The sequence below is a fragment of the Petaurus breviceps genome, unplaced genomic scaffold, assembly GCF_028583685.1.
Source record: "Petaurus breviceps papuanus isolate PSGF00001 unplaced genomic scaffold, PetGlider_PUasm1.0 126, whole genome shotgun sequence".
Taxonomy (NCBI): Eukaryota; Metazoa; Chordata; class Mammalia; order Diprotodontia; family Petauridae; genus Petaurus; species Petaurus breviceps.
The window spans coordinates 17,384,741-17,409,154 of NW_027185655.1; the positions used below are offsets into that span (position 1 = coordinate 17,384,741).

Here is a 24,414-nt window from a genome sequence, read left to right on the forward strand (position 1 = left end):
CACACACACACACACACACACACACACACACACACACACACACACACCCCTTTTCATAGCTGGAGTGCTTTGGTTGGTAGTATTAGTGACTATACTAAGGATTCAGAGTACTTGGACACTAAATTAATTGCTTACTCTTAATAAATGTTCCTATAGATTAGCACTGGGATCATTGATTGGCTGGTGAAATTTATATTAACATTCACCACATTGACCTGCTTTTAGAGAGAGTCTTCTGCGAGACTCTCTATCCAATTATCTGAATGAATACAAAATTGTTTTAATTAAGTGGCAAAGTATAGGTGCCTTTTAAGCTCTTCTCCATATTTAATCAGTGGCTTGGATGCTCATTGATCAAGGGAAAGGACCTTGTTTACAGACTCTTTTCCCTCTCTGAGTCTTCATTTTTGCTCATTGTTGTTGTTATGAGGTCATCACTACATTAAATTTAAAAAAGAATGCAATTGAATTGTTCAGAAACATTTTATTTATGCTACTTTTCCTTACCACTTCCCAGTTTACCTCAGCCCCACCTGTCTATTCCAAATCGAACTCTACCTTAGTAAATATGGTTAAGCCAGTCAAGCACAACACATTGGCCATGTCTGAAAATGTGTGCTTTTGAGATATGTCTGTGTATGTATATGTAATGTAGGTTATGTATGTAAAATATATATGTAAGTGTGTATGTATTACTGAGCATCTTTCTTTCGGGTATAAATCCAAAGCATTTTTGTTAATATCACCTCATAACACCTATGTAGCAACTCTACTGATGAACTATTTTATAGCTTGGAAAACTTAGAAGATTGTTTTTTTCCAAGGTCACTGGATGACTGCAGTCTCCACTCTGGCTTCCCAGTGTTTTGTGGTTCTTCATGTTGTGAAATAACTTCCTTCTCTGGGTACTTGTATTGCTCAAAGGTGAACTAATGATTCTTAGTAAATGTTTATTAAGCACTATGCTAAGTACCTGGGATAAAGAGAAAGGAAAAAGAGTGCCTATTCTTAAGGAGCTTGCAGCCTAACAGGGGAGACTCCATGCAAACATCTGAGTATTAAATGAGCTATAGACAGGATAAATTTGAAAAAGTTGCTAGGGTGGAGGATCAGGAAAGGCTTCCTGGAGAAGGTGGTATTTTTGCTGGGATTTGAGGGAAGACAGGAAGCAGAGATGAGGAAGGGAGATAGTATGGGTGTGAGGAGTATCTTTATACATGAGATTTTGACTCTAGGCTAATAAAAGTGCCTGGAATGTAGTACATGCCTAATAAATGCCTGTTGATTTATTGATAGGGTGATTGATTACCAGAATACCGGACACCAGAATATTCTTCTCTCCCCTAAACCCCATTGGATACAAGTTATGAGACTTTTTACTAAAGGGCAGTGTTGGATGAGGGAGCACCCACAGTGATCACAGATCTTAGATTTTGATTTAATTTAATTTTTATTTTACAGATGAAGCTCAGAAAGTAAAATGACTCACCCAAGGTCACACAGTTAATTGGTACAGCCAGATTTTAGTCCCAGAATCTTTGAGACCAAAGTCATTGTTTTTTTCACTTAAGGAAATCATGGTGCCCTCTAAGTACTGAAGCAGTGAAGACAGAGCCCATAAAAACACATAAAAATAAGATGGATCTGGTACAGAAGAAACTGTGAGTTGGAGCCAAAGTGTGCCTCCAAGTGAGGCAATGACTCTGAATGGTCCAGAACATTATTGCCTTGCAGGGGATTGGAATCCTAACATTCACATAAGGATTGTTTGTGGTTTAGGAAGTAGAACTCTGCTTCACATACTCTTGTGGGCAGTTAGAGTTGGTATTTGAGAAGATTCCCCATCCGCCCAACTTCCGCCTCTTCATATCAGCTTACAATGCATTACTTAGTCAACTCCACTTTCTTGTCTTCCTTTAAAGGATGTGTAGCATGGTGGATAGAGGGCTGACTTTGGAGTTGGAAAGATCTAGGTTCAGGTCCCTTTTTGGACATATACTTGTTCTGTGACCCCAGGCAAGTCACTTAACTTCTCAGTGAGACAGACAACAATATGGCATGATTTGGAGCAGGTGCCAGTCTGCATTGATGGAGAGAATTTCCTTACCCAGATGTAATGAGAGTGGGAATTTGAAGATCTTCCCTGTGCCTTAATGGACCTAGGGGGGAGTTTGAAGACCTCCCCTGCTTTGAAGATAAACACTGCCCCCTAGTAGGCTAAATATAGTCACATGAAGCCTGTGGTGGGAGGAGTTTGCTGAAGGGAAGCAGAGCCCATAGGAAGCTGGTCAGAGTTAGGAGATGGTGGGGGAAAGAGGGAGCTCATTAAGGAGATAGGGAGTTTTGTGAGTAAATATTGATCTTGTATTGGTTTGTGGGAAGGCTAAAGGATCTTATGGCTCTCAGTGTTATTATGGCTTTTTAAGATCTTTGGTACTATGATGGAATTGGCTTACTGGTTTTGGGAATCAGTTTTCTGGTGTCTAAATAAATGTTTCAATTCTGTCCTCTACCTGGAGGATCTGGTCTATTTTGCGATTGAACATCATTTAATATTTATAGTCACAGTACTTTTTTCTGATGCATGAATGCATATATTTCCAAGAATAGTTCCCAAACAATCACTTTGCCTCCTTTTGTTTTTAATATGTGATTTTTTACTCTTAATTGACTGCACAATGCCTACCCCTTGTTCAGTTTCTATTCTGGGATCATCACATTCAGCTTCCTGCACCTTTACACTGCTAATCCCTGATGTCCTGATATTAAAATCACTGATTGTTATACCATTGTATTTTGGAACTTGTGTCATTTCTTGTAATGTGATTTCTGGATTTACATCAACTTTGCTCCCTGACAATTGCAAATGAGCTTTGAGAGAGGGCAGGACTTTGATTGCAATAGACCCTTTCTAGGATTTCAAGTCCAGATTCCTCATTTGGCTGATATAAACATCTACAGCACCCTCATGAGTTGAAGCTTTTAGGTATCCATTTAATGAATCTATTGTGATGTTACTCATTTTGCTGTGTACTGTTAAATCACCATGAATATTTCCCAATGTAATATCCCCAGCAGAGGAAGAGAGAGATAACAACTCTGTATACAGATACTCAGCTTTCAGCAAACCATCTTCAGTAGATAGGTTAACAGAACTCCCCTGTAGTGGCACTCCACCACATTACCCTCCTCCAAAGAAATCACAGGTCAAGGGGTGGATAGGTGGCACAGTGAATAGAGCACTGGCCCTGGAGTCAGGAGGATCTGAGTTCAAATCCGGCCTTAGACACTTAACACTTACTAGCCATGTGACCTTGGGCAAGTCACTTAACCCCAACTGCTCTTCCCTCCTCCCTCTAAAAAGCAAAACAAACAAACAAACAAACAAACAAAAGAAATCACAGGTCAACTCATTAAGAGAAACAAAACAAAAACACCCCCAAATTCCAACAATAACTGCTAGACTTTATTATGAATTGGGAATTCATTTCACAAGTCCGATATGATATAGGAACCTTAGGATGGGCCGGATTTCCGACTCTGTCCTATAATCTCTCTCCCCAAAACTCATTCTGTCCTCCTCAATCCTATGTTCTCCTTGCCTTCCTCAAACTATTGTTAACAAACTGCCACTATTCTCTTGCCTGTTATTGCTAGTGCTATTTTCTTTCTTTTTCTTCTTGATCCCATTGCTAGGTGCTAATGTTTCTTCCTACAAAACTTTGAGCTAGTTGTTAATGATCTGTCACTTGCTTTCTTCTGCTCCCTCTCTATTATTACATACGGCTCCGTGTAGATTTATGTATGTATGGGTGTGTATATATCATCTTATGTACATAAGATGATATCTACATTTATAGCTACATATACATGTGCACACACAAAGATCATGTTACTGACTCACAATGACACAGTTGTGCTTGGAGATAACTTAATAGCAGTGGTGATGATTTTATACTCTTGCATTATATCCTTATGTGAAATGTATTTGGGATGTCTGACTATTATTTGAGATGCAGTCTTTGGTCATTTCAGAGAGACTAGAATGGGCAGCTAGCTGGCATAGTGGATAGAGTGCCAGGACTGAAGTCAGGAAGACTCATCTTCCAGAGTTCACATCTGACCTCAGACACTGTGTGACCCTGGGCAAGTCATTTAACCTTACTTGCTTCAGTCTCCTCACCTATCAAATGAGCTGGAGAAGGAAATGGCAAACTACACCAGTATCTTTGCCAGAAGAATCTCAAAGGGTCGGACACAACGGAACCACAGCAACAAAGAATGAAGTGAATTGCTCCATGAAAATCTAAAGTCAGACATGACAGAACAACAAAAACTGAAGTTAATTGGTGCATAGGACAATTGGATCTATGAACTTTGGCCTCATTAATGTGGCAGTTTAACCAGTCCCAGGCATTCTAGACCTTTCTTAGTTGCATTTCTTTAAGTCATTCCCATACTTCAACATGCCTTATTGAGAAAAAGAAAAAAAAGTCATCTTTATCAGTAAAAATCTGGTTTTGTAGAAGTCTTGGTTTCAGCCATTCTGGCTAGCTGAGACTTCCAGACAGGTGAATGTTAGATGGAATTCTGTCTAAAATGTACGTCCAAGAGGCACTTTTCTAACTTTTTAAATGTAATTGACCATAATTTGGGTTTTCATTGATAGCTCGTGGTCATCCTGAGGAATACTGAATGTCCTTGACACTGTTTTTTCTTTTTCAGTCTCCCTTGACACAGTACAAGGGACCCAGACATAGCTAGCCTCTATTAACATGTAGACTAGAGATGGATTTGTCCCTGAAGACTGACAGTCTGTTCTATCTCCTGTATTTTTGTTGCTGCCTCTTGCCTTCTGTCAGAGTATCACTTACTTGCTATCCTCATCATTGTTTCTTATTACAGATGCTGCTTCTATTTCATTTTTAATCTCTCTGACTTTCCCCCTTTTTTTCTCTTCCTTTTTCGTTTTCTTGTATCTAATTTATAGTTGACTTTTCCTGTGTGTCTCAACTTTTATTGGAAAAGGCTCATCTTCCTTTGACATTCTCAGTAATTGTAACACTCCTTGTGGACCAAACTAACCACAGAGCATCATGTGGAATCTCTGGGTCTGCGTTCTCCTCGGCAGTAATCATTCGTTCCTGACTGCCCATAGGCTGCTGCCTTATGGACTACAAGATGCCTTCTCTACTCCCAGCCCCAACCTTGAACCTCTTCTTCCTAGTCACTCTTCGGTCTGGAGCTCTCTTTTGCATGACTAGCTTCCAGAGAGCTAAAGTTTTACTCTATTTTTATAGTATCACTTCCCTCTTGAAATACCTCAATTGTTCCTAGTAAAGAAACCAAATGAAAACTGCCCTTTGGCTTACAGATTCCTTTTAAGTAAGGTTAACCTACTTACACTTGTACATAGGATCAGAGGACCTGGATTCAAATCCCAGCTTTGCTATTGTATGACCATAGACAAATTTCTTATCTCTCCCGACTGTAGTTTCCTCATTTGTAGAAGGATGGGCCTAGACCCCTAAAGTTTCTTCACATTTACTATTCCTTCTTCCTGTATTTCTCTCCTCTGCTTTATACTGTTGCAGTATCCACAAAAGATTTGATTGCTTCATGAACCTTTTCCTCATCGATATTCTTACCAGCATCATTCTGACTCTACCTTATTGATACATGCATAGTTGTCTTGTATAGTGGCATCAGTTGGGACTAGGTACAATCCAGATATGAAAATCCAAACTGGAATAATCATTGTAAAACCTTGGGGCAACTATAGCAGATGCAGTGATTAGAGCCCAGTTTCTGGAGTCAGAAAGACCAAAGTTCAAATCTAGCTTCAGATATTTACTAGCTGTTTGAACCTAGACTTAACCACTGTCTGCCGTTTTCTCAACTGTAAAATGGGGATAGACATAGATCTATGTCTTGGGGTTGTTAAAAGTAGCAAATGAGATGATAATTGTGTGCACTTAGTACAGTGTCTGGCACACAGTAAGGAATTAATAAATGCTTGCTTTGTGTGCTTCCTTCTCCTATAGGGTGAATTGTATCACCAGTACCTCTCTGGTTCCAAAAAGAAGGGTCTTTTTTTGGAGGGGGGAGGGCAGGGCAATTGGAATTAAGTGAATGGCCAAGGTCACATGGCTAGTAAATATTAAGTGTCTGAGTCTAGATTTGAACGCAGGTCCTTCTGACTTTGGGGTCAGTGCTCTATTCACTGTGTCACCTAGCTGCCCCAAAGAAGGGATTTATCCAGAACAAATGATATAGATAAAGTGTGAGATTGTCATGCTGAATCAATTAATCAAGAAACAAACATTTATTAAGCACCCCCTTTGTGGCCCTGTGCTAGGCATTTGGGCTAGAAAGGCAAAAATAAAATCATCCTTGCTCATCTTGAGCCTAGTTCTGTTGCTGGCATGCTGTATGTTATGTTTATATTTCTTCTCTGGGGTAATCTCCTCAGGGGGCACAGATTATAACTCCTCACAGCACATAATTTTCAGGGAGTCTGATGGGCCTTAAATTCTTTCTCTGTGACCTGTTTTCCAGGTCATTTGTTTTTGATAATAATAGCTACTATTTATATAGTAGTTTAAAATTTGCAAAGCTCTTTAAAATATTATCTCATCCTCACAACAGTCCTGGGGGTGGGTGCTATTTTCATCCTCATTTTACAGCATAGGAAACAGGCAGATAGAGGTAAGTGACTTGCCCAGGGTCACATAGGTAATAAGTGTCTGAGGCTGGGTTTCAACTCAGGTCTTGCTAGCCATGGTAGTACCTAACTGCCTCACCCCTCTGATTTTTTCAGTTAAAAAAAATTCCAATACACAAAAAAAACAACTTTGTTCTAATATTTCTTCTTGAGTCATTAAATTATTTTTGCTCCATTCTGTTTTTTTTTAGGTATCCACTTCTGGGGTCATTTCCCCCCATATTTTATTTTTAATATTCTGTTTTTTTCCCTTGAGTTCTAATTTCATTTTTATAAATTGCTTCATTTCTTTCATGTACTCTGGGAGTCCTTGTGACCAAACTTTTCTCTTTAATGAGGATTTTATTTCTTGTAGAGTTAGTCTCTTCTTCTAGTTTCAGCTTTGGGTCTTCTCTTAACCCATAGGATTTCTCCATTGCACTTGGGGGTTTTCTTCTGTTTACTTGTATCTCTTACCTTGTCTCTGTAGCAGCAAGCACCCCAGCATCCGCAGGGTGGCTGCCAACACAGATTCTTAGATCTGCTTTTCTAAAGGAAAGCAACTCAAAATGGGTTAACAATCTTGCATTAATCAAACATATGCCATTTTCGTAGTTCAGGGGAAAATGGTTAGTACCCTGAACTTCAGAGAATACAGCAGTTACAAGCAGAAGTTACAAACAGACAGAGAAACAGTTCAGCAGACAGGCTTCCAACTGTCTTGACCATTACATCCATACCTAGTCAATTACCAGAGAGGGAAGCACCAACATCTGGATTTCCAAAGCCGGGGGGCTCAATGTCTGCCCAGAGTCTCATCTGGTCAAATACCATCATACAACACTTCTCAAAGTGAGCTCCAAAGCAAAGTTTCACATCAGGGTATATATAGCCTTCTCCTAGCTCCGAGAATATCACAATCCTCTTGACCCACTGCCCAATCAGAGAGCACCAAGGTGTGGGCATTCCTGAAAACCAAGCCTCCCACCACAGGCTCCTGGGGCACTTAAGCCTATCAAAGGGCATAGGGGCAGGGAAGATCTTAAATTCCCATTCCAATAACAGTCTCCAAGCTCTGTGCCCTCGTACCCGGTTTAGGTGAATCCCTGGTCCTATCCCTGCTGCATCTTGGAAGCTTCTACTGCTACCTTGTCACAGTTCTGAAATGAGCTATTTGATTCCTGGTTCTCTCTTACCCTCTCTCACAGCTCTGGCCTGGATTGGGAGCAAGAACCACCACCACATGCTACAGTCTCTGTCTTTTGCATTCTCTGTCTTCTGGTAGACCAATCTAGAAGTCCTTGGATCCTTCTCAGTCTCCTCCTTAGACAATCACCACCTGGGAATTCCCTTCATCTTCTAAGGAATATCAAGAGATCTTGGTGACTTCAGTATTCCCAGATTAATCCCTTGGTGTTGATGGAAGAGTTTGCTGGTGTTACCTTTTAGGTTGATTGCTTCTTCTGGCTCTTCTTTTAATTTTGCCTGGAGAATCTCTCAGGGGAGCTGGATGTCACTATAACCTTTCATGTAGTTCTCCCTGGCATAACTGAAAGTATACTGTGGGCTCTCAGGACTTAATTAATTAAGCCTGGGCAGGGTTTTAGAAGGCACGTGTAGCATTTGCTTTGAATACTTTTGAGCTTTATTAGGAACTCTTTTATAACTCAATGAATACAGTCTTCATAAGTTCTTGAAGGTCTGATCTCTCAGTGCCAACATGAGTTGTATGAGAAGGGGAGCTTGGAAATAGGTTTTTATAGGGAGTAATATTCTGTTTCCTGTGTGTGCCAGAGTACTCATTATTTTCATCTGCAGAGAGTACAGGTTTCTTTTCAAAGTAGTTCAAAGAGATGGTCCATTAGGACAACTGTAAATATTTAATTTGTTTTGTACTTTTAAATTCCACCGACAGTGTTAATTTAAACTGTGAGGACTCCTCAGGTTTCCCAAGAGTTCATTTGTATCAGGGCAGCAAAATTGCATGGTCCCCAAGTGAAAATGGAGCCTAGTTGTTTTACATCCTTCATTCTCAAGATGACTCCTCTCACATTTCGGAAAGGAAACCATTTGCCAGCCTTCTCTTAATGATTCTTTTCTTGTTAATAATGATGTTCATTAGTAAGAGTTTTGGAAATGAATGTGGGCTCCTCTTGGAACCAAATGAGTGGAAACTATGTACAATTGACTTGAATGAGATTACATAGATTCAGAGGAAAGATTTTTTCTTTTTAAAATTTCCTTTTGGCCACATTTTCCTTTCCTGCTATCTAGGTGATCTGGGCAAGTTCCTTAATCTCCTTGGTTGTCAGTTTCCTCATTTATCAATTGAGGCCATTGGAATATATGAACGCTGAGTTCCCTTCCAGCTTAGTTCTGTCAACTTGTGCCCCATGCCCATGTAGAATTTTTGTTTCAGACTGGGAAGGACACATAACAACAGTAAAGCATCAATCATTCGTATTTACTGGTAAATCTACGTTTAGAAATTAAGTACAAGTATAAATAATGGAAAATATGTGACACGGAGAGGCTTATTACCAGTCTTAAATCTGTATTTAACTTGTTGCATTCATGGACACATCACTGATTCATCTTGAGGGCAACATGAAAAATGTTGCTTTAGTACCATTATCTTCTCCTGGCTCAGGAAGTAAGACAACATCATGATAATACCATACACCAGAAGTTCTCAAAATTCTTGGCTTCAGGACCATACAGCTGTACTCCTAAAAACTGAGGACTCACCCAAAGAGCTTTTGTTTGTATGGTTTATGTCTAGGGGTGTGCTGGTAAATGATTAACAACTGGTTATCTGGGAGGAAATGACACACTTTTAAGTTTAATCTGCATCATTAACATTTTTTCTATTACTTTCCTTAAGTCTAGGCAATAAAAACAGTAAATCAAGCCCTGGTTTGTAATGTTTGCTGATTTCAGGGATGTAAATGCTTACACTGAAAATTGAACAATTCAGAGAACCAGGTCAAACTAGCTCCAGCATAGCCATGGGCATCTAGTAATATTTACTGGATTAGAAACAAAAACATTTTAGCATTATTATGAAAATAGTTTTGACCTTCAGGACTCCCTTAAATGATTTCCTGGACCAACTTTGAAAATCACTTGATGACTGTAACTCTTCAAAGTGTCTTCCTTCCTTCCTTCCTTCCTTCCTTCCTTCCTTCCTTCCTTCCTTCCTGTCTCTGTCTATCATCTATCTACCTATGTGTATATACATATATATGTATTGTATGTATTAAAAGCTATACTTAGACAATATTTATTCATTCATTTGATAAATATTCATTGACTACTAGGAACTAAGGACTTACAAAGAAGAAGAAACTCCTTGCTTTCGTGAAACTTACAGACTAATGTACAAGTTTATCATTTTTCTCATCACTAAATTACACTCAGATTTTCTACCAACATTCACTTTATCACAGTCTCTTTTCTTATAAGCATGCTCTAAGGAGATTTTCTTTATTTTTATTAACTTTTAATATTCTCCTCTCCCATTTTTCATAGTATGTTTTACCCTTCGAGCTAGTTATTCCCTAATCTTAATTCTTATTTGGAATCTACTCCCTGAGAAAGTAGTTAATAGATTATATGCTTTGTCTTCTTCCCTTTCTCTTCCACAATTTCTCTCACCTCTCCCATTTCAACACCCTTTCCCCCAGCTTAGCTAGAGCTTTTCCTACTTTTCCTTTCTTATAATTTTGGATGACTAGTTCCCAAATTCTTCCATATCCTTATCAGAGAAGAGGTATGACTGTCTTTCTTTGCCTTCCAACTCCCTTGCCCTAGAACTTTGATAGTTTTCTTTAAAATGTTCCAGGTGAAATCCATTTTTCCTTACATTTTCTGCTTCCTGTCATTTCTCTATAAATTTTGTTGCTATCTATCTTTGATCTCCTAATCAATTTCTATTTTATGGGTACATATCAGTCTCCGTGGACAATTCTTTGTTTTAATTTCCTTGGTTTCATTTCTCAGTCTTCATCCATTTTCCTTACCTTTCCCTGGGCTACGTCTTTTGCTTGCCCAAAGATTTTTTTTTTTCTAGTTGTCCTTGCGCCTTTCCTACCAACCCTTTGGTGAGTAGAACTTTGAAGTGTGTCCTCCATCTCATCCCCTTCTGATTTCTTCTCCGTAGAACACAAAGGCATTAACGCATCAGGACATTTATGCATTTTATGCCCTGTCCATCCTCCTTCTGGCACAGAATTGTGTTCTGAGTGTGTTTGTGTTATTCCATAGGACAACAAAAGAAATTCTTTTATGTAAGAAACATCAGCAGCATAAATTGCTCAAATGGTCTCCACCTGTTGTAAAATAATAAAGTTCACAGCGTTGTCCTTCCTCCATCATCGTGTTTCCTTTTCTAGTTCCCTTTGGCCTCTTCCGTCTCAAGCGGATGTTCAGAATTCTTACCTTATGTACATCTTTATACCCATCTTTATTTCCTTTCCTCTAACCCCATTTCTATGACTATTCACTTGTTGTTGATTCTTGTTTCACATAGAACTAGAATTGGACCTTAGAGGATATCTAATCCAGTTCGCACTTCCGTATTTTATAGATGAAGAAACTGAAACCCAGAGGATTTAAGTGACTTACTCAAGGTCACATATGCCATAAATTCTACCCCATGTACACACTCTAAAATCTAGCTTTCTTCCCACTGTACTAATGAGGTCAGGAAACCGAAGAACAGCAACAAGGTTTACTGACGTGTCAAAACAAGTAACAGCTCAGTGGCAGAGTTAGAAATATTCTTTTCAATCCCAATCCTGTGACTACCCCTTTCACAATATCACACACACCTTGTTGCATTATGTGGGAGAGGGATAAGGAGACCAGAACTCCAAGGTAAGGATTTATGAGATTGATGGAGTGAGTTAGGGCCTATTTACTCAGTACCAGTGACATAGTTGCCAGTGAGTTATAAAACTTCTCTCCGTGAAAGTTTTCTTACAGTGGATTGTTCCAAACCTGTTGAAAATTTATAGCTGCTAAGTTGTTCTAAGATGTCCATTAGCATTCTGTGCTCTTGGAGTTAATGAGAGAGATGATAAATTGACTCAATAATATCTGTGTCATTAAGAGAACTCATGCCTGAAATATTAATTTAATTTCTTTTTCAGAATTATAGGCATTCCAAAACTGTGAGCCATTAAGTAATTTAGGGTTAGTCTTGGCATCTTTTCTTATATCACTACAAGAAGATAAACTGCTGTGAATGTGTAAATCATTTGAAAAATCAAAATCACTATTTTGATTTCAAATGGTTCCGCTAAATGTGCTTGTTTTGGAAATAAATTCTTTCAAGGTCTATTTCAAGTCCCATCTCCTCCATACCTCCTTTCCTCACCATGCTAACCAGTACTTTGGTAGATCCAAACTCTTGGTCCATATACCACTGTTCAGGTTGTGTATATGTGTTGTAACTAGTGTACCTGTAGACTTTCACAAGGTGAAGGAAAGAATACCAAAGATCTTTTGCCCATTGGGAAGCTTTTTAAAAGGCTGTTCCTCTCAGCGAGTAAAAGCACTGGCTCCAGTGTCGGGATGACCTGGATCAAATCCGGGCTCAGATACTCAGCACCACACCCAGAAATAACTGGCCGTGTAACCTTGAGCAAGTTACTTAACCCCTATTGTTTTTTTTTTTAAAAGGCTGTTCCTGTAACCCCTCCCCTTGCCAAAGGAAGTGTGTATGTGTGTGTGTGTATGTGTGTACATGTAACATATACACATATCTGTTTTCTTGTCTGCTGGTCTGCTATGACTGCATGACTTCTCACTAGCATCTGCTGATCTTTGATGAGGGAAAAAATGGCTAGAGACCCTGAGCAGGTACAAATATAAAGGGATCAGTGTTGAGTGGTAGACTGTGAGACTTTGAGTGAGAAGACTTGAGTTCAAGTCCCGGGTCTACCATGTGTGTGGAAAAGTCACTGAACATCTCTAGGCTCCCTCATTTGTAAAATAGTGATGCTGATATAATTCTGAGTTTGCTAAGTCTCACATGAAAATATATATAATTATAAAAGGCTTTAGAGGTGACTGCTTCATATATCAGGTGCATTATTTCTTGTCAATGTCCATACCAAACCCTCATGTCTCATCTTGTTACTTGATTTATTGCCTTATAATTCTCCTCTCATATTCTAAGGCAGTCAAGGGGTATGTTTTGACATTTCCTCATAAGATGATAGCAATGTAAAATCTCTTCTGTTAATTAACAGTATCTGAGCCCCTTGTTTGTAAAGTAAAATGGAGAAACATCTATTTCCATAAGCTTTCTCTTCTCTTTCTGAAACCCCTTAATCTCATAGGCTAAATAACAGTGTTAACTGGATGTATAATTTATTCATATTATAACAAATAATACAAAGATGTATTTTAATCAATTCATCAAAATATTGTAGTGAGAAAGATCACAGTCAAAGCCACCTCTAACCATCTGGTACGACTTCTCTGCAACTCTGGAAATATAGTCCTAACATTCAGTTCTTTCTGGGTGTCAGTCAGTCTCTCAGGGATTCTCTTTAAGGCACATTCTCCACACCATAAGAATTAAATCCAGTTCTCTCAGGACGTATCTGTTTAGTCTTTGTCAAAGATGACGCTAACTCTCCCAGTCTTTCAAGGAAAGAGATTCTGTTGAAATTTTTCTTACTATTTACCAATCATGGCAACAATCAGCCTAAAGAAGACAGTTAAGCTGCCCTTTCCCCACCCAGATTCTAGACCCTTTTGAAGATCAAGTAATAGCATTTGTATTCTTTGTGGGAGGGGCTGTTGAAGCTGATGTTACATAATACATCTAATAAAGCACTTGATAAACATAAAGATACCCTCTGCTTAGAAAATAATTATTATTGAGAATGAACCATTTGAAAAATTTGTCAAGTTTATAACCATGAAATCTGTAAATATTTGTAATTAAAATGTACTTTCAAAAGCAAGGAAGAATTTTTGAAGATGAGGTTACTTACAAGGTAGACATTTAGAATCTAATTTCTAATTCCTCTCATCTTTTCTCCTTGCTTCTTCCCTATTCCCTCCCTTTCCCTCTAAGGTTTTTAGATCTGATTTGCATTTTTGAAAAATGTAGCACCCTGAGGTCAAATTAGAAATGTTTTGAGTCTAGGCAACATTAGACAATTTGAAGGCAATGCTTTATTTTTAGTGTGTGCATTCAGGGACTGGACTGGATTGCCTTTTAAAAACCTTAGGAAGTCTTTGAAAGCAGTTTTTAGCAATAGTTTCATTGTAGTGGCACAGAAACCATCTATAACTGATTTCTTTGAAATTAGAATCTCAGTTAGAATGATCTTATAAAATGACATGAAACAGGAAGGTCTGGGATTTCTGAGAAAAGATAAACTGAAGTAAAAGGAGAAGATGCTTTGGTGTCTTTTCATTGCCAGACATCTTAAATGGGAAACTGAGGCCCTGTGCATTTTGATCTCATCTATGTATCACTAATTTGATGTTTCTTTGCCACCCTTAGGTAAAGGGAGAACTACCTAACTTCTGTGATAAGTGATATATACTAAAATATAAGTGTCGTGAAGACAAAGACTATCTTGTAATCTTTATAGCTCTCTTCAGTGCCCAATGTGAAGTACTTTACACATGAAGCTTATAAATATTTGGCAAATTGAATAATGCAAATGCATATACATGTATCCAGAAGACTAATACCATTAATGCCCCTCTTCACTGTATTATGGCACCAGATCAAGAAGGGATTCTTTCTTGTAAAACTCCTTCATCATCAATCCCATTAGAACATGAAACCCTTGAGGGCAAAGATTCTTTTTTTCTTTCTTTACATTGCCAGAGGTTAGCACAGTGTGGGACATGGTTATCTCTTAAATGCTCCTTGACTGACTCAATCACATTATCACATTTTTCTATAAGCTTGAACCATTATTCATCAACATTTAGAAATTTATGAATGTTCAAAGATGGTAAATGTGCTAATTCTCCAGTTTCCAACCTAATGGCCAAATTTGTTTGTTGAAAGGAAAGCCAGAAATGAACACAATTGAAACCAAAGACAACGAGATCCTTAATAGTCATTGGTGCAAATACAGTTTCAGTTGGTGGTGTTGAACTGTCTGTTGGGTCATGTGGAGTGAATGAGTTGGCAGTCTCCTTCTGGTTCCCTCTCCTTTATATATGGCAGGTTTGGTGATTTCAGAAAGAGATAGCTCTAGGAAATCTGGGGAGTCTATATACACATTTCTTTACATCCTTAGTGAGATTGATTCATCTCATGCCCTTTTCTAATATGTCGTTGGCCATGCCCTGTTGATTCTGACTTCATAATATATTTCTTAGAATCTGAATTGGAAGGGACATCAGAGGCCCAGTTGTGTAATCTGTCCCTGAATGAGAATCCCCATATGGCATTGCTAACAATTGGCCATTCAGCCTCTGTTTGAAAACCTTGAATAAGGAGACCCCACTACTTTCTAAGGAGCTCTGTTCTACTTTTCCATAGCTCTAGGAATTGGGAGGTTTTTTTCTCAACATGGGGCCTAAATCTTCCTCTCTAGCTCCCACCTGCTGCATTTCTGCTCTCTGGGACCAGGCAGACCAAGACTAACCTATCCCTCTTGTACATTCCTGAAGAGAGTCAGCTGCCAGTCTTCTCCAGGTTCAGATCCCCATTCACTTCTCCTGATTCTCATGTGCTATGACTTGGAGGCCCTTTATCATCCTGATCACATTCCCCTGGACACTCTGTCTTTATATGACTTGGTGTTCTCTCTACCTGGAATGCCTTTCCAGATCCTTTCTGTTTATCCAAATCCTCCCTTCAATACTCAGCTCATCTTTCCTTACCTACAAAGCATTCCCAAATGACTCTAGTCCTCCATAGGGACCTCCCCTCCTCTGCAATCATAGAACTTACTGTCTGTTTACACTACTTATCTGATAATGAACTATATCCCTTAAATATTTTTTTGGGTGGGACCTATGATTTCTTCCTTGTAAAGAATGTCCCTTGAGGAACTGTCCCAGTGCAGATCAAAGATTCTCCATGATTTAGAGTCTTAGAATTTTCTGGGGGCAAAGAGAGGTTTAATCTGTGGCAGAGGCAGGTCTCCCTGACTATCCTATATATAATAATGATGCTTCTCAAATTGTATATGTATGATTTGTAATATCTCTTCTTTTATTCATCTGGATGGTGGTTTTGCTTTTGTATGATAATATATATTTGTATATTTATCTATATATCATGTATTCTTTGCTTTTCCAACTCAGTTATAGAACTCTTCAAGTCAAGGATTTTGCTTTTGTACTTCTTGTGATGCCTAAAACAGTGTCTTGTATGTGGTGTGTACTATTTAGTAATTATTTGGTAATTGACTATCTTTTGTTTCTCTCCATAGGATGAAAAAAAGGAATCAAGTTCATGTACTTGTTTAAAGGGACCGAAACTTTCAGAAATAGGCACCATTGCCTGGATGATCACTCTCAGTGATGCCCTCCATAACTTCATTGATGGTCTAGCCATTGGTGCTTCCTGCACCCTATCTCTTCTTCAGGGACTTAGCACCTCCATAGCAATCCTGTGTGAGGAGTTTCCTCATGAGTTAGGTAAGAGACTTCTACTCAGGATAAGAATCTATTTGCTCTGGTGTGATTTTAATTAAATGCATCATTGAAATGCCAGGGACTTGAAATCCTGTGTTCTATATTCAAATGAAAGAAAAACTGTGAGACCCTGGTGATCATTTCTTCTTGAAGCAACGTCCTTCTACAATGTAATTAATTTTGCATTTTCCTTTTCTCTTCTTCCAGGCGACTTTGTGATCCTGCTCAATGCAGGAATGAGTACCCGACAAGCTTTATTGTTCAACTTTCTTTCAGCATGCTCCTGCTATGTTGGGCTAGCCTTTGGCATTTTGGTGGGCAACAACTTTGCCCCAAATATTATTTTTGCACTAGCTGGTGGCATGTTCCTCTATATCTCTTTGGCAGACATGGTAAGAAGGTTTTTTGCTCTCATTTTAATTATACATTAAATTTCAGGAGAGAGAGAGAGAGAGAGAGAGAGAGAGAGAGAGAGAGAGAGAGAGCGTTTTTAGGGGTCTTCTTGGAATGGTCTTGGGGATAGTAGTCAGAAAACTTGTGAAGGCAGGGTGGTATGATGGATAGACGACTGGACTTAAAACCTGTGTCAGGTACTCTTAAAGTCATTGATAATCTAGGCAATTAGTGTCAAATTCCAATCCACATATTGACTCTGAAAACCACAAATGAACATTATGTTAAAACATTTCTTGGTTCAGCAGCCCTTGGGAGTTTTGCTGTCTACAAGTCTGATACCTCTGCACTAGAAAGTATCAGACATTACCCATGAATTTTTTTGCCTGAATTGTAGAGATTCTTCCCCCATCCCTTTTTGTTCATTTTGTATTGTTATAGTTATGGCCAAAGAGTTGGTTTTTGTTTGTATCTTGCTTTTGTGGTGATGCACAGTTTGATGATTAATATTATGAATGGTATATTTCTATTTCTGTGTAGTGAAAATCTTAGCCAGCTCCATACTTGAACTAAATATAGCAACTTGGAATTTCAAATGGAGTAACATAGGAGACATTTCCTGAAAAGTTGAGGTTGTGTCTTTTTGAGTGTGTGTGTGTGTGATTATAGAAAGAAAGGTGGCTAGATGGTTCAGTGGATAGAGTGCTAGGCCAGGAGTCAGGTAGACCCAAGGTCAAATGTGACTTCAAATACTTAAGTAGCTCAGTGACCCTGGGCAAGTTACTTAACCTCTATTTTTCTTAACCTACTGGAAAAGAAAATGGCAAACCACTTCAGCATCTTTGCCAAGAAAACATCATGGACAGTAGGCACAAGGTAATGAAGAATCAGACATAAAAATGATTACAGCAGTTCAAGCTGGAAGAAACCATAGAGATCATTTAGTCCAGCTCTGTCAATTTATAGATGAGGAACCTAGGCGCAGAGGGGTTAACTGAATTTTTGAAGATCACATAGGAAATAAGCAGCAAAGCTGAGGTTCTCCAAGTCCAGTGCTAGACCCACTCCATGATGTCTTCTGATGTCTCAATCTTGGTGTAGAGCCAGTTCTGGGTCCTTGAGTGACATGCCACTGGAGTGCAAAATTTGACAATCAGTCTTGGAAAGGGTTAGGACCCTGCTGTGGTTTGCTCATCTGAAGACCTAGCTAAATAAAGGGAGACTCAGCCCTAAGGTAGCTACAGGGTTGTTATTACTACCACCACCATCATCACCATCACCATCATCACCACCATCACCATCATCACCATCACCACCATCACCATCACCACCATAACATCTGAAGATCATTTTCTGAGGTGATATGATCTGTGTTGGAAGAAATTGAGGAAGATCATAGATCCTTGAAATGAACACCTATGCCTTATTACCAGGGTATCAATTAAAACTAACTGCAGAGGTTAAAATCTGTCTTCTCATAACAGCTTGGAGAATCTGTGTACCAGTATCTCTAAGTGACCACAAACTGGGTGTGTACCACATCCACACACTCACACATGGACACAGACACTTCAATAAATCTTACATATTTCATTGGAGTGGAGGTGAACCTGAGTTTTCAAAGGAATGCTGAGAAGTCTTGCAAGATTAGTAAGACTTTAAATGTGGGCTGCTGACTCCATTAGACGACGAATATCTTGAAAGCAGGGACTTTTTTTTTTTGTTTTTTGGTCTTTGCATCCACAGAACTTAGCAGAGTGCCAGCACATATTAAGTGATTAGTAAATGGTCATTGGATAATGCCATACCTTTGTATCTGTTGTCTGATGGTCAGCCCATCTAAGCATAGAAAGGCTTATCAACTTGGCTTCTTGTAGAGGACATGTTTGGCCAGAGGAACTTTCATGGTATGGATTTTTCCACTATGAAGAGAACAGAAAGATTGCGACCCTCATTAGTGGAAGGAGGACTCGTGAAATCATGGGTCTTTGAAGTTGTGTGTGTGTGTGAGTGTGTGTGTATGTGTGTGTTTGTGTGTGTGTGTGTGTGTATGGTTTTAAAGCTACGCTATTGGAAGGCTAGCTGGCCAATTCAATGGGTCATAGGCAGCTTTCTAGAGGATGAAACTGCTCAATTTGCCAACATTAAGGACTCTATTTTTAGAGGTGCTTGGCCCATAATGATTTTTAATAATCTCATCTACACCTTCATGCCTCTAATTTGAGCCTCTCTTCTTCAGTGTCCATATTCTCCAGTGTCAAACATTGTGAGGTTTCTCTTATGTGAACCCTAGCAGGCAAAAGGAGATTTTTACATCATGGTCCACAAAATTCTTTTATTTACCTTGTTGGACCATCCAGGGCATGGATATGGATCTTCTCAGCTCTGAGTCAGCTCTCTATTGACAATGCCATACTATCTCTAAAAGTAATAGACCACCATGTATGATGCTTTTAACCTTATATGATGATTTTGCTTTGCAAAATTTCTCCTCATTTGTTATATCATTTTTTTTTGCTTTTCTGGAGGGCAGTTGGGGTTAAGTGACTTGCCCAAGGTTACATGGCTAGTTTTTTTGTGTTAAGTGTCTGATGCCGGATCCGAACGCAGGTCCTCCTGACTCCAGGGTTGGTGCTCTACTCACTGCTCCATCTAGCCACCTCATCATTTTTTTTTCTTGCCATGACCTTATGAGGGTACCTATCTTTATTGTGATTGCTTGAAGATTCTCTGAATCTTTGTACTGGTGGGTATTCACAAATAGATTATGGCATTTAACCACCATTTTGCGGGAACTGTCTGAATAGATGCCATTTTCAGATATTACCACAGAAATTTGACTGGAACCACTGCACCTAATTTTAATTGATTCACTTGTAATGAAGTGTTGTATATTTCCACCTTGGCAGTGATAAATAGAAACAAAAACATTCTTTTCTAATGCAATAGAGGGAAAGGAAGTAAAGGGTTAGTATGTAAGGAAGGGTAGAAATGAAGACAAAAGATATAGAGGGATCTCAGGATCTTATTATGAGCCTTCTGATGGTTGACTAACCTTATCCCATTCAAGATGATTTCAGTTTTTCCAGTCCTGTTGATAAGGACATTTTCTTCTGCAGTTTCATTTGTTCTGGTGCATTTTAACAGCTGAATTAGCCCATTGAACCAACGATTCATCATTTGATATGATGGGAAAAGTCTCTGAATTTGTAATTAGAAGGCACAGGTTTGTGACCTGACTCTCTTCTGTGTGTCTTTGCACAAATCCTGGACCTCACTTTCCTTGTGTGTAAGATGAGGCGATTTTACTAGATAACATCTGAGGTCCTTTTCAGTCTTAATTCTCTGGTTCTGTGACTTTCAGACTACAGTCTTGTTTCACCACAAGATGGCAACAGTTCTCTAAAAATCTATCTTTCTTTTTTCCCTAGTTCCCGGAGATGAATGATATGCTAAGAGAAAAAGTAACTGGAAGAAAAACAGATTTAACCTTCTTCATTATTCAGAATGCTGGTCTGCTAACAGGATTCACAGCTATACTTATCATTACCCTATTTGCAGGAGATATTGAGTTGGAGTAATCTGACTTTGAAGATGGCATAGTTAATGAAGACAATTAACAGATAAAAATATGAAGAATTCTTTTAGTCTGTACGGGGCTTTCAGTTGATCTGCTGAGTTAAAAGATAACCTTGTTTTCTTTTGCAAGTCACAGAAGACCAGTTAGCTAATGGTTCCAGGTCTGCAAAATTGCTCATCAATCATATGTTACAAAAATAAAACCAGGAAAAATTAGGAATTCAAAATCTTGGAAAAATTGAATTCTAAAAATTGTCTTGACATGTAATTGGGGAAAAAAATAAAATACTATTAAAAATCCAAAGTTGGATTCTCTTTTCCCATTAAATGCAGCTTACTAGTCCTTGGTAAAAAGTATTGCATATTATATGTAACAGAGAACCACCAGGCAGTTGAACCCCATGCATTCCATGACTGGTAAATAAGTCATGAAGATGAAGAAAATTTATTACAGGTTTTTGAAGCCTTAATAATGTTGGTATGGGAGCAAAGGCACAAGTGGTTTCAAGGCAGGTTAATTCTCATTAATTTGTTGCAGTGATTTTATGGGCAAACCCATCAAACCATGGAAGAGAATCAAAACCATTTCAGCACACATATAAGAGATTCTGAGATCTCAATTATTAATTAATGCAAATAAGAAAGAGACCATTTTCAGCTTTTGATCTGCTCTCTTTTTATGTGGCTCAAGGACTTGTAGATTTATTTTGAAAGCCCCTTTTAAAATTGAAAAAAACAAAAAATCTGAACATTCTAGACATTCCAAAAAGTTCAATTAACCACATGCGCTCTGAATTTTATCAATATTTTACCCGAAAGGGTCAGTGTCACTTAGATTTGGCCAGAAGATTTTATTCTAAAGCTAGAATTGCCTTTATGGCATTCACAAGTTTTATTTTGGCTTGTATTGTTACTGAGTGGTAGATCAGCATTCAAGGAGATGATAATGCTCAGTATCCATATATGATAATATTTCTTTCCTTGAGGGATTGTTCATGAAAAAAAAACCCAGTAACATTTTAGACAATTCTAAAGAAGGGCAAATGTTGGTTCAGCAAGGTTTTTATAAATGTGTAAAAAAACAGCTGGACTGTTGGTATAAGTAAAGGTTTAATGGAGGAATGCAGTCACAGTTTCCTTATGGGAGACTACCTGATCTTTGGAAAATTGCATTTTTTGTTGTTAATTGATATTTTTTTTCCTTTATAGTTTAAGTACCTCAATACAAAATAACTCAGGTTATTTTTTTTTCTACATTGTGATAAAGATATGGCAGAGACCAATCTGTCCATTCAGTTAGAAAATTAATGCTACTGGTGAATTGGCTTAAATGATTTTAATTCTGTATTTTGTATATGTGTGTAGGATAATTCACACTCCCATGTCACATTAAAAATTGTTTTAAAATGTGAAAATGATTGTTCTTGAAATCAGTGATCTTTCCAATTTTGTACAGTGTTTTTATGCGACAATAAAATGGAATTGATGAACACATTATGCTTTATATATTACATGACATAGATAATGATTTTATAAAGTTTTTAGTCAACTAAATAGTAAATTTATTTGAAACTATGAGTTGATGGTATCTGTACCTTCATTTCAGAAAAAAAAACTTTGATATATATATATATATATATATATATATATATATATATATAAAATATGCTGAAATTCTTGTGAGAGAAATCAATGCTGACTACAAATTTATACTTAATCTACAAATGTGCACTTTGTAATATTAACTGGGGGCCTTCACTGTAACAAGGCAATCCTTTTATATCTCCATAATTGACTCACTATCTCTCTCACAGATGTTTTCCCAAACCTTTTCATCCCTTCTACCTCTGATAGCTCCCCTACAATCTCTGCTAGGAACATGATTCATATTTCGCACACACAAAAAAAATGAGGCTCTTTGCTGGGAGTCCTCTCTTCTCTCTCGCCACATCACTCAGATGTCTTCACCACTATGTCCTTCACCTCAGTCTTGCATGAAATACTTGTCCTTCTTGCCAGGGCAAACCTCTTTAAACGCATACTTGATTCCATTCTGTCTTTTTTTTTCTTTTTAAATAGCAAGTTGTTTCTTCTATCACCCCCCTTCTTTCACTAATCTTCAGTCAGTCTACTAACTGTTTTCCTGCTACCTACAAGCATACCCATGTATTTTTCATCTTTTAAAAAAACCTTACTTTTTATCACTCCATCCTTACTACCTGATATCTCTCTTTCCTTTTGTGGGTAAACTCCTTGATAAGGTCATCTACAATTAATCCTTCTGCTTCTTTTCTTCCCACTCCTAACTCTTCAGTCTACCTTTGGACCCTATCATCATCTGACTGAAACTGCCTGCTTCAAAGTTACCAACAGCATCTTAATTACCAGATCTAATGGCTTTTTCTGAGTCTTTATCTTTCTTGACCTCTGCAGCCTTTGACACTGTTAATCACTCTCTTCTGTGACATTGTGTTCTCTTGGTTCTGCCTGACTGTTCTTTCTTAGGCCCTTTTGCTGTATCTTTACCAGGTCACATCAGCTAAATGTGGGTGTCCCCCAACACTCTTGTCCTGTATCCTCTTTTCTTCTTCTTCTATACTATTTTACTTGATGATCTCATCAGCTTCCATGGATTCAATTGTCTCAATGCAGATGATTCTCCTTTATTCAACCTTAACCTCTCTGTGACTACCAGTTTCACATCTCCAACTGACTACTGAACATCTTAAACTTGATATCCTATAAACATTACCTAACATGTCTAAAATAACTTTCTCCCTTTTTCTAACTTCCTTATCATTGTCGAGGGCACCACAAGCCTCCTGGTCACTCAGGCTCAAAACCTAGGCATCATCCTCCTTTCCTCACATTGCCAACTCATGTCAAGTGTACCTTCACAACATCTTTTGTATATATATCCTTCCTTCCTATAACACTATCAGCACCATGGTACATACCCTTCTCACCTCATGCCTGGATTATTGAAATAGTCTTCTTCTTGATGTCTTTCTACTTCCACTCACTTGACAGAATGATCTTCCTAAATTGTAGGTCTGATCATGTAATTCCCCTATTCAATGAACTCCAGTGTTTCCTCATTGCTTTCAGGACCAAATATAGAATTTTCTGGATTTTAAAAGCCTTTCATAACCTGACACCTTCCTACCTTGCTAGTTTTCTTAAACCTTACTTTTCTCCATGTACTCTAAAATACAGTTACACTAGCTTCCTTGTTCCTCCCACATGACATTCCATGTCTTAAATAGCATTTTCATCCATTACCCCATTTCCCCCCCCTCTGGAATTTTCTACCTCTCCATCTCTGCCTCAGGCCTTCCTACTCTAATTCCCATCCCTTCCCAGCTAAAATCCCATTTTCTATAATTAGCCTTTTCTCACACTTCTTAATTCTATTGTTATTTCCAAAGTGGAATTTGCAATAAACTTAATTATTCAGGACCTCTAAGCTTAGACTTTGGGTTACATAGGTCCATTTCTTTTTCACTTTCATCTCTTTACTACCCCAGTGTTAGCTCCTAAACCAGAAAGAAGGTAGAACAAAGGGGAATGGACATGAAGAACTAGATACTTTGATCAGAAGCCATGATAAAAGATAGTGAGGTAGGGGGAAATTAATGGCTAGCATTTTATATCATTGTCAGATTCCAGTTGTTTAGGCTGTTCCTACAATTCTTAATTTATAAGCACAGTATTGTTATTATGGGTACTCTTCCAGTGGAATGGGTATCAACTCCATCACTTAGTAGATGGACTTTGAGAGTTGAGGTGGCTGAACACGTCAGTACTTTATGGATAGTCCGGTCTGGTTTGGCAATCAGAGATATTTCCATCATTAAGTCCATGTTTGATCTCTTTCCACCTTAGGAACCAGCAGAGTTTATGCTCTGCTAGCATAGCCTTCAAGAACCTAAAGGTCACCTTCACCCTCTGAGAAATTAGAACACTTCATCCAAGAACTGTTGCCAGATACACAGACATGAGAATCCTTCTTTTTCAGAGAGGTGCATTCTTAGTAGTTACTAACTTAATAATAGGGGCTGGATAGAGAATAGGAACTAGTCACCCTGCTTCTTAAACCATAGGTTGCA

At 38.3% G+C, this 24,414-nt stretch overlaps 1 protein-coding gene across 3 annotated transcripts in view; it reads left to right on the plus strand.

Annotated features, from left to right (window-relative positions):
• The window catches only part of SLC39A8 (solute carrier family 39 member 8), a 65,330-nt gene extending 43,533 nt beyond the window's left edge, over positions 1-21,797 (plus strand). For all 3 annotated transcript variants that reach the window (XM_069093945.1, XM_069093948.1, XM_069093946.1), the window contains exons 7-9: positions 16,129-16,336; positions 16,541-16,725; positions 20,158-21,797. In XM_069093945.1, the coding sequence (XP_068950046.1) occupies positions 16,129-16,336; positions 16,541-16,725; positions 20,158-20,307 (543 nt within the window). In that variant the 3' untranslated portion in view covers positions 20,308-21,797. The remainder of the gene's footprint in view (positions 1-16,128; positions 16,337-16,540; positions 16,726-20,157) is intronic.
• The last annotated feature ends 2,617 nt before the right edge of the window (positions 21,798-24,414 follow it).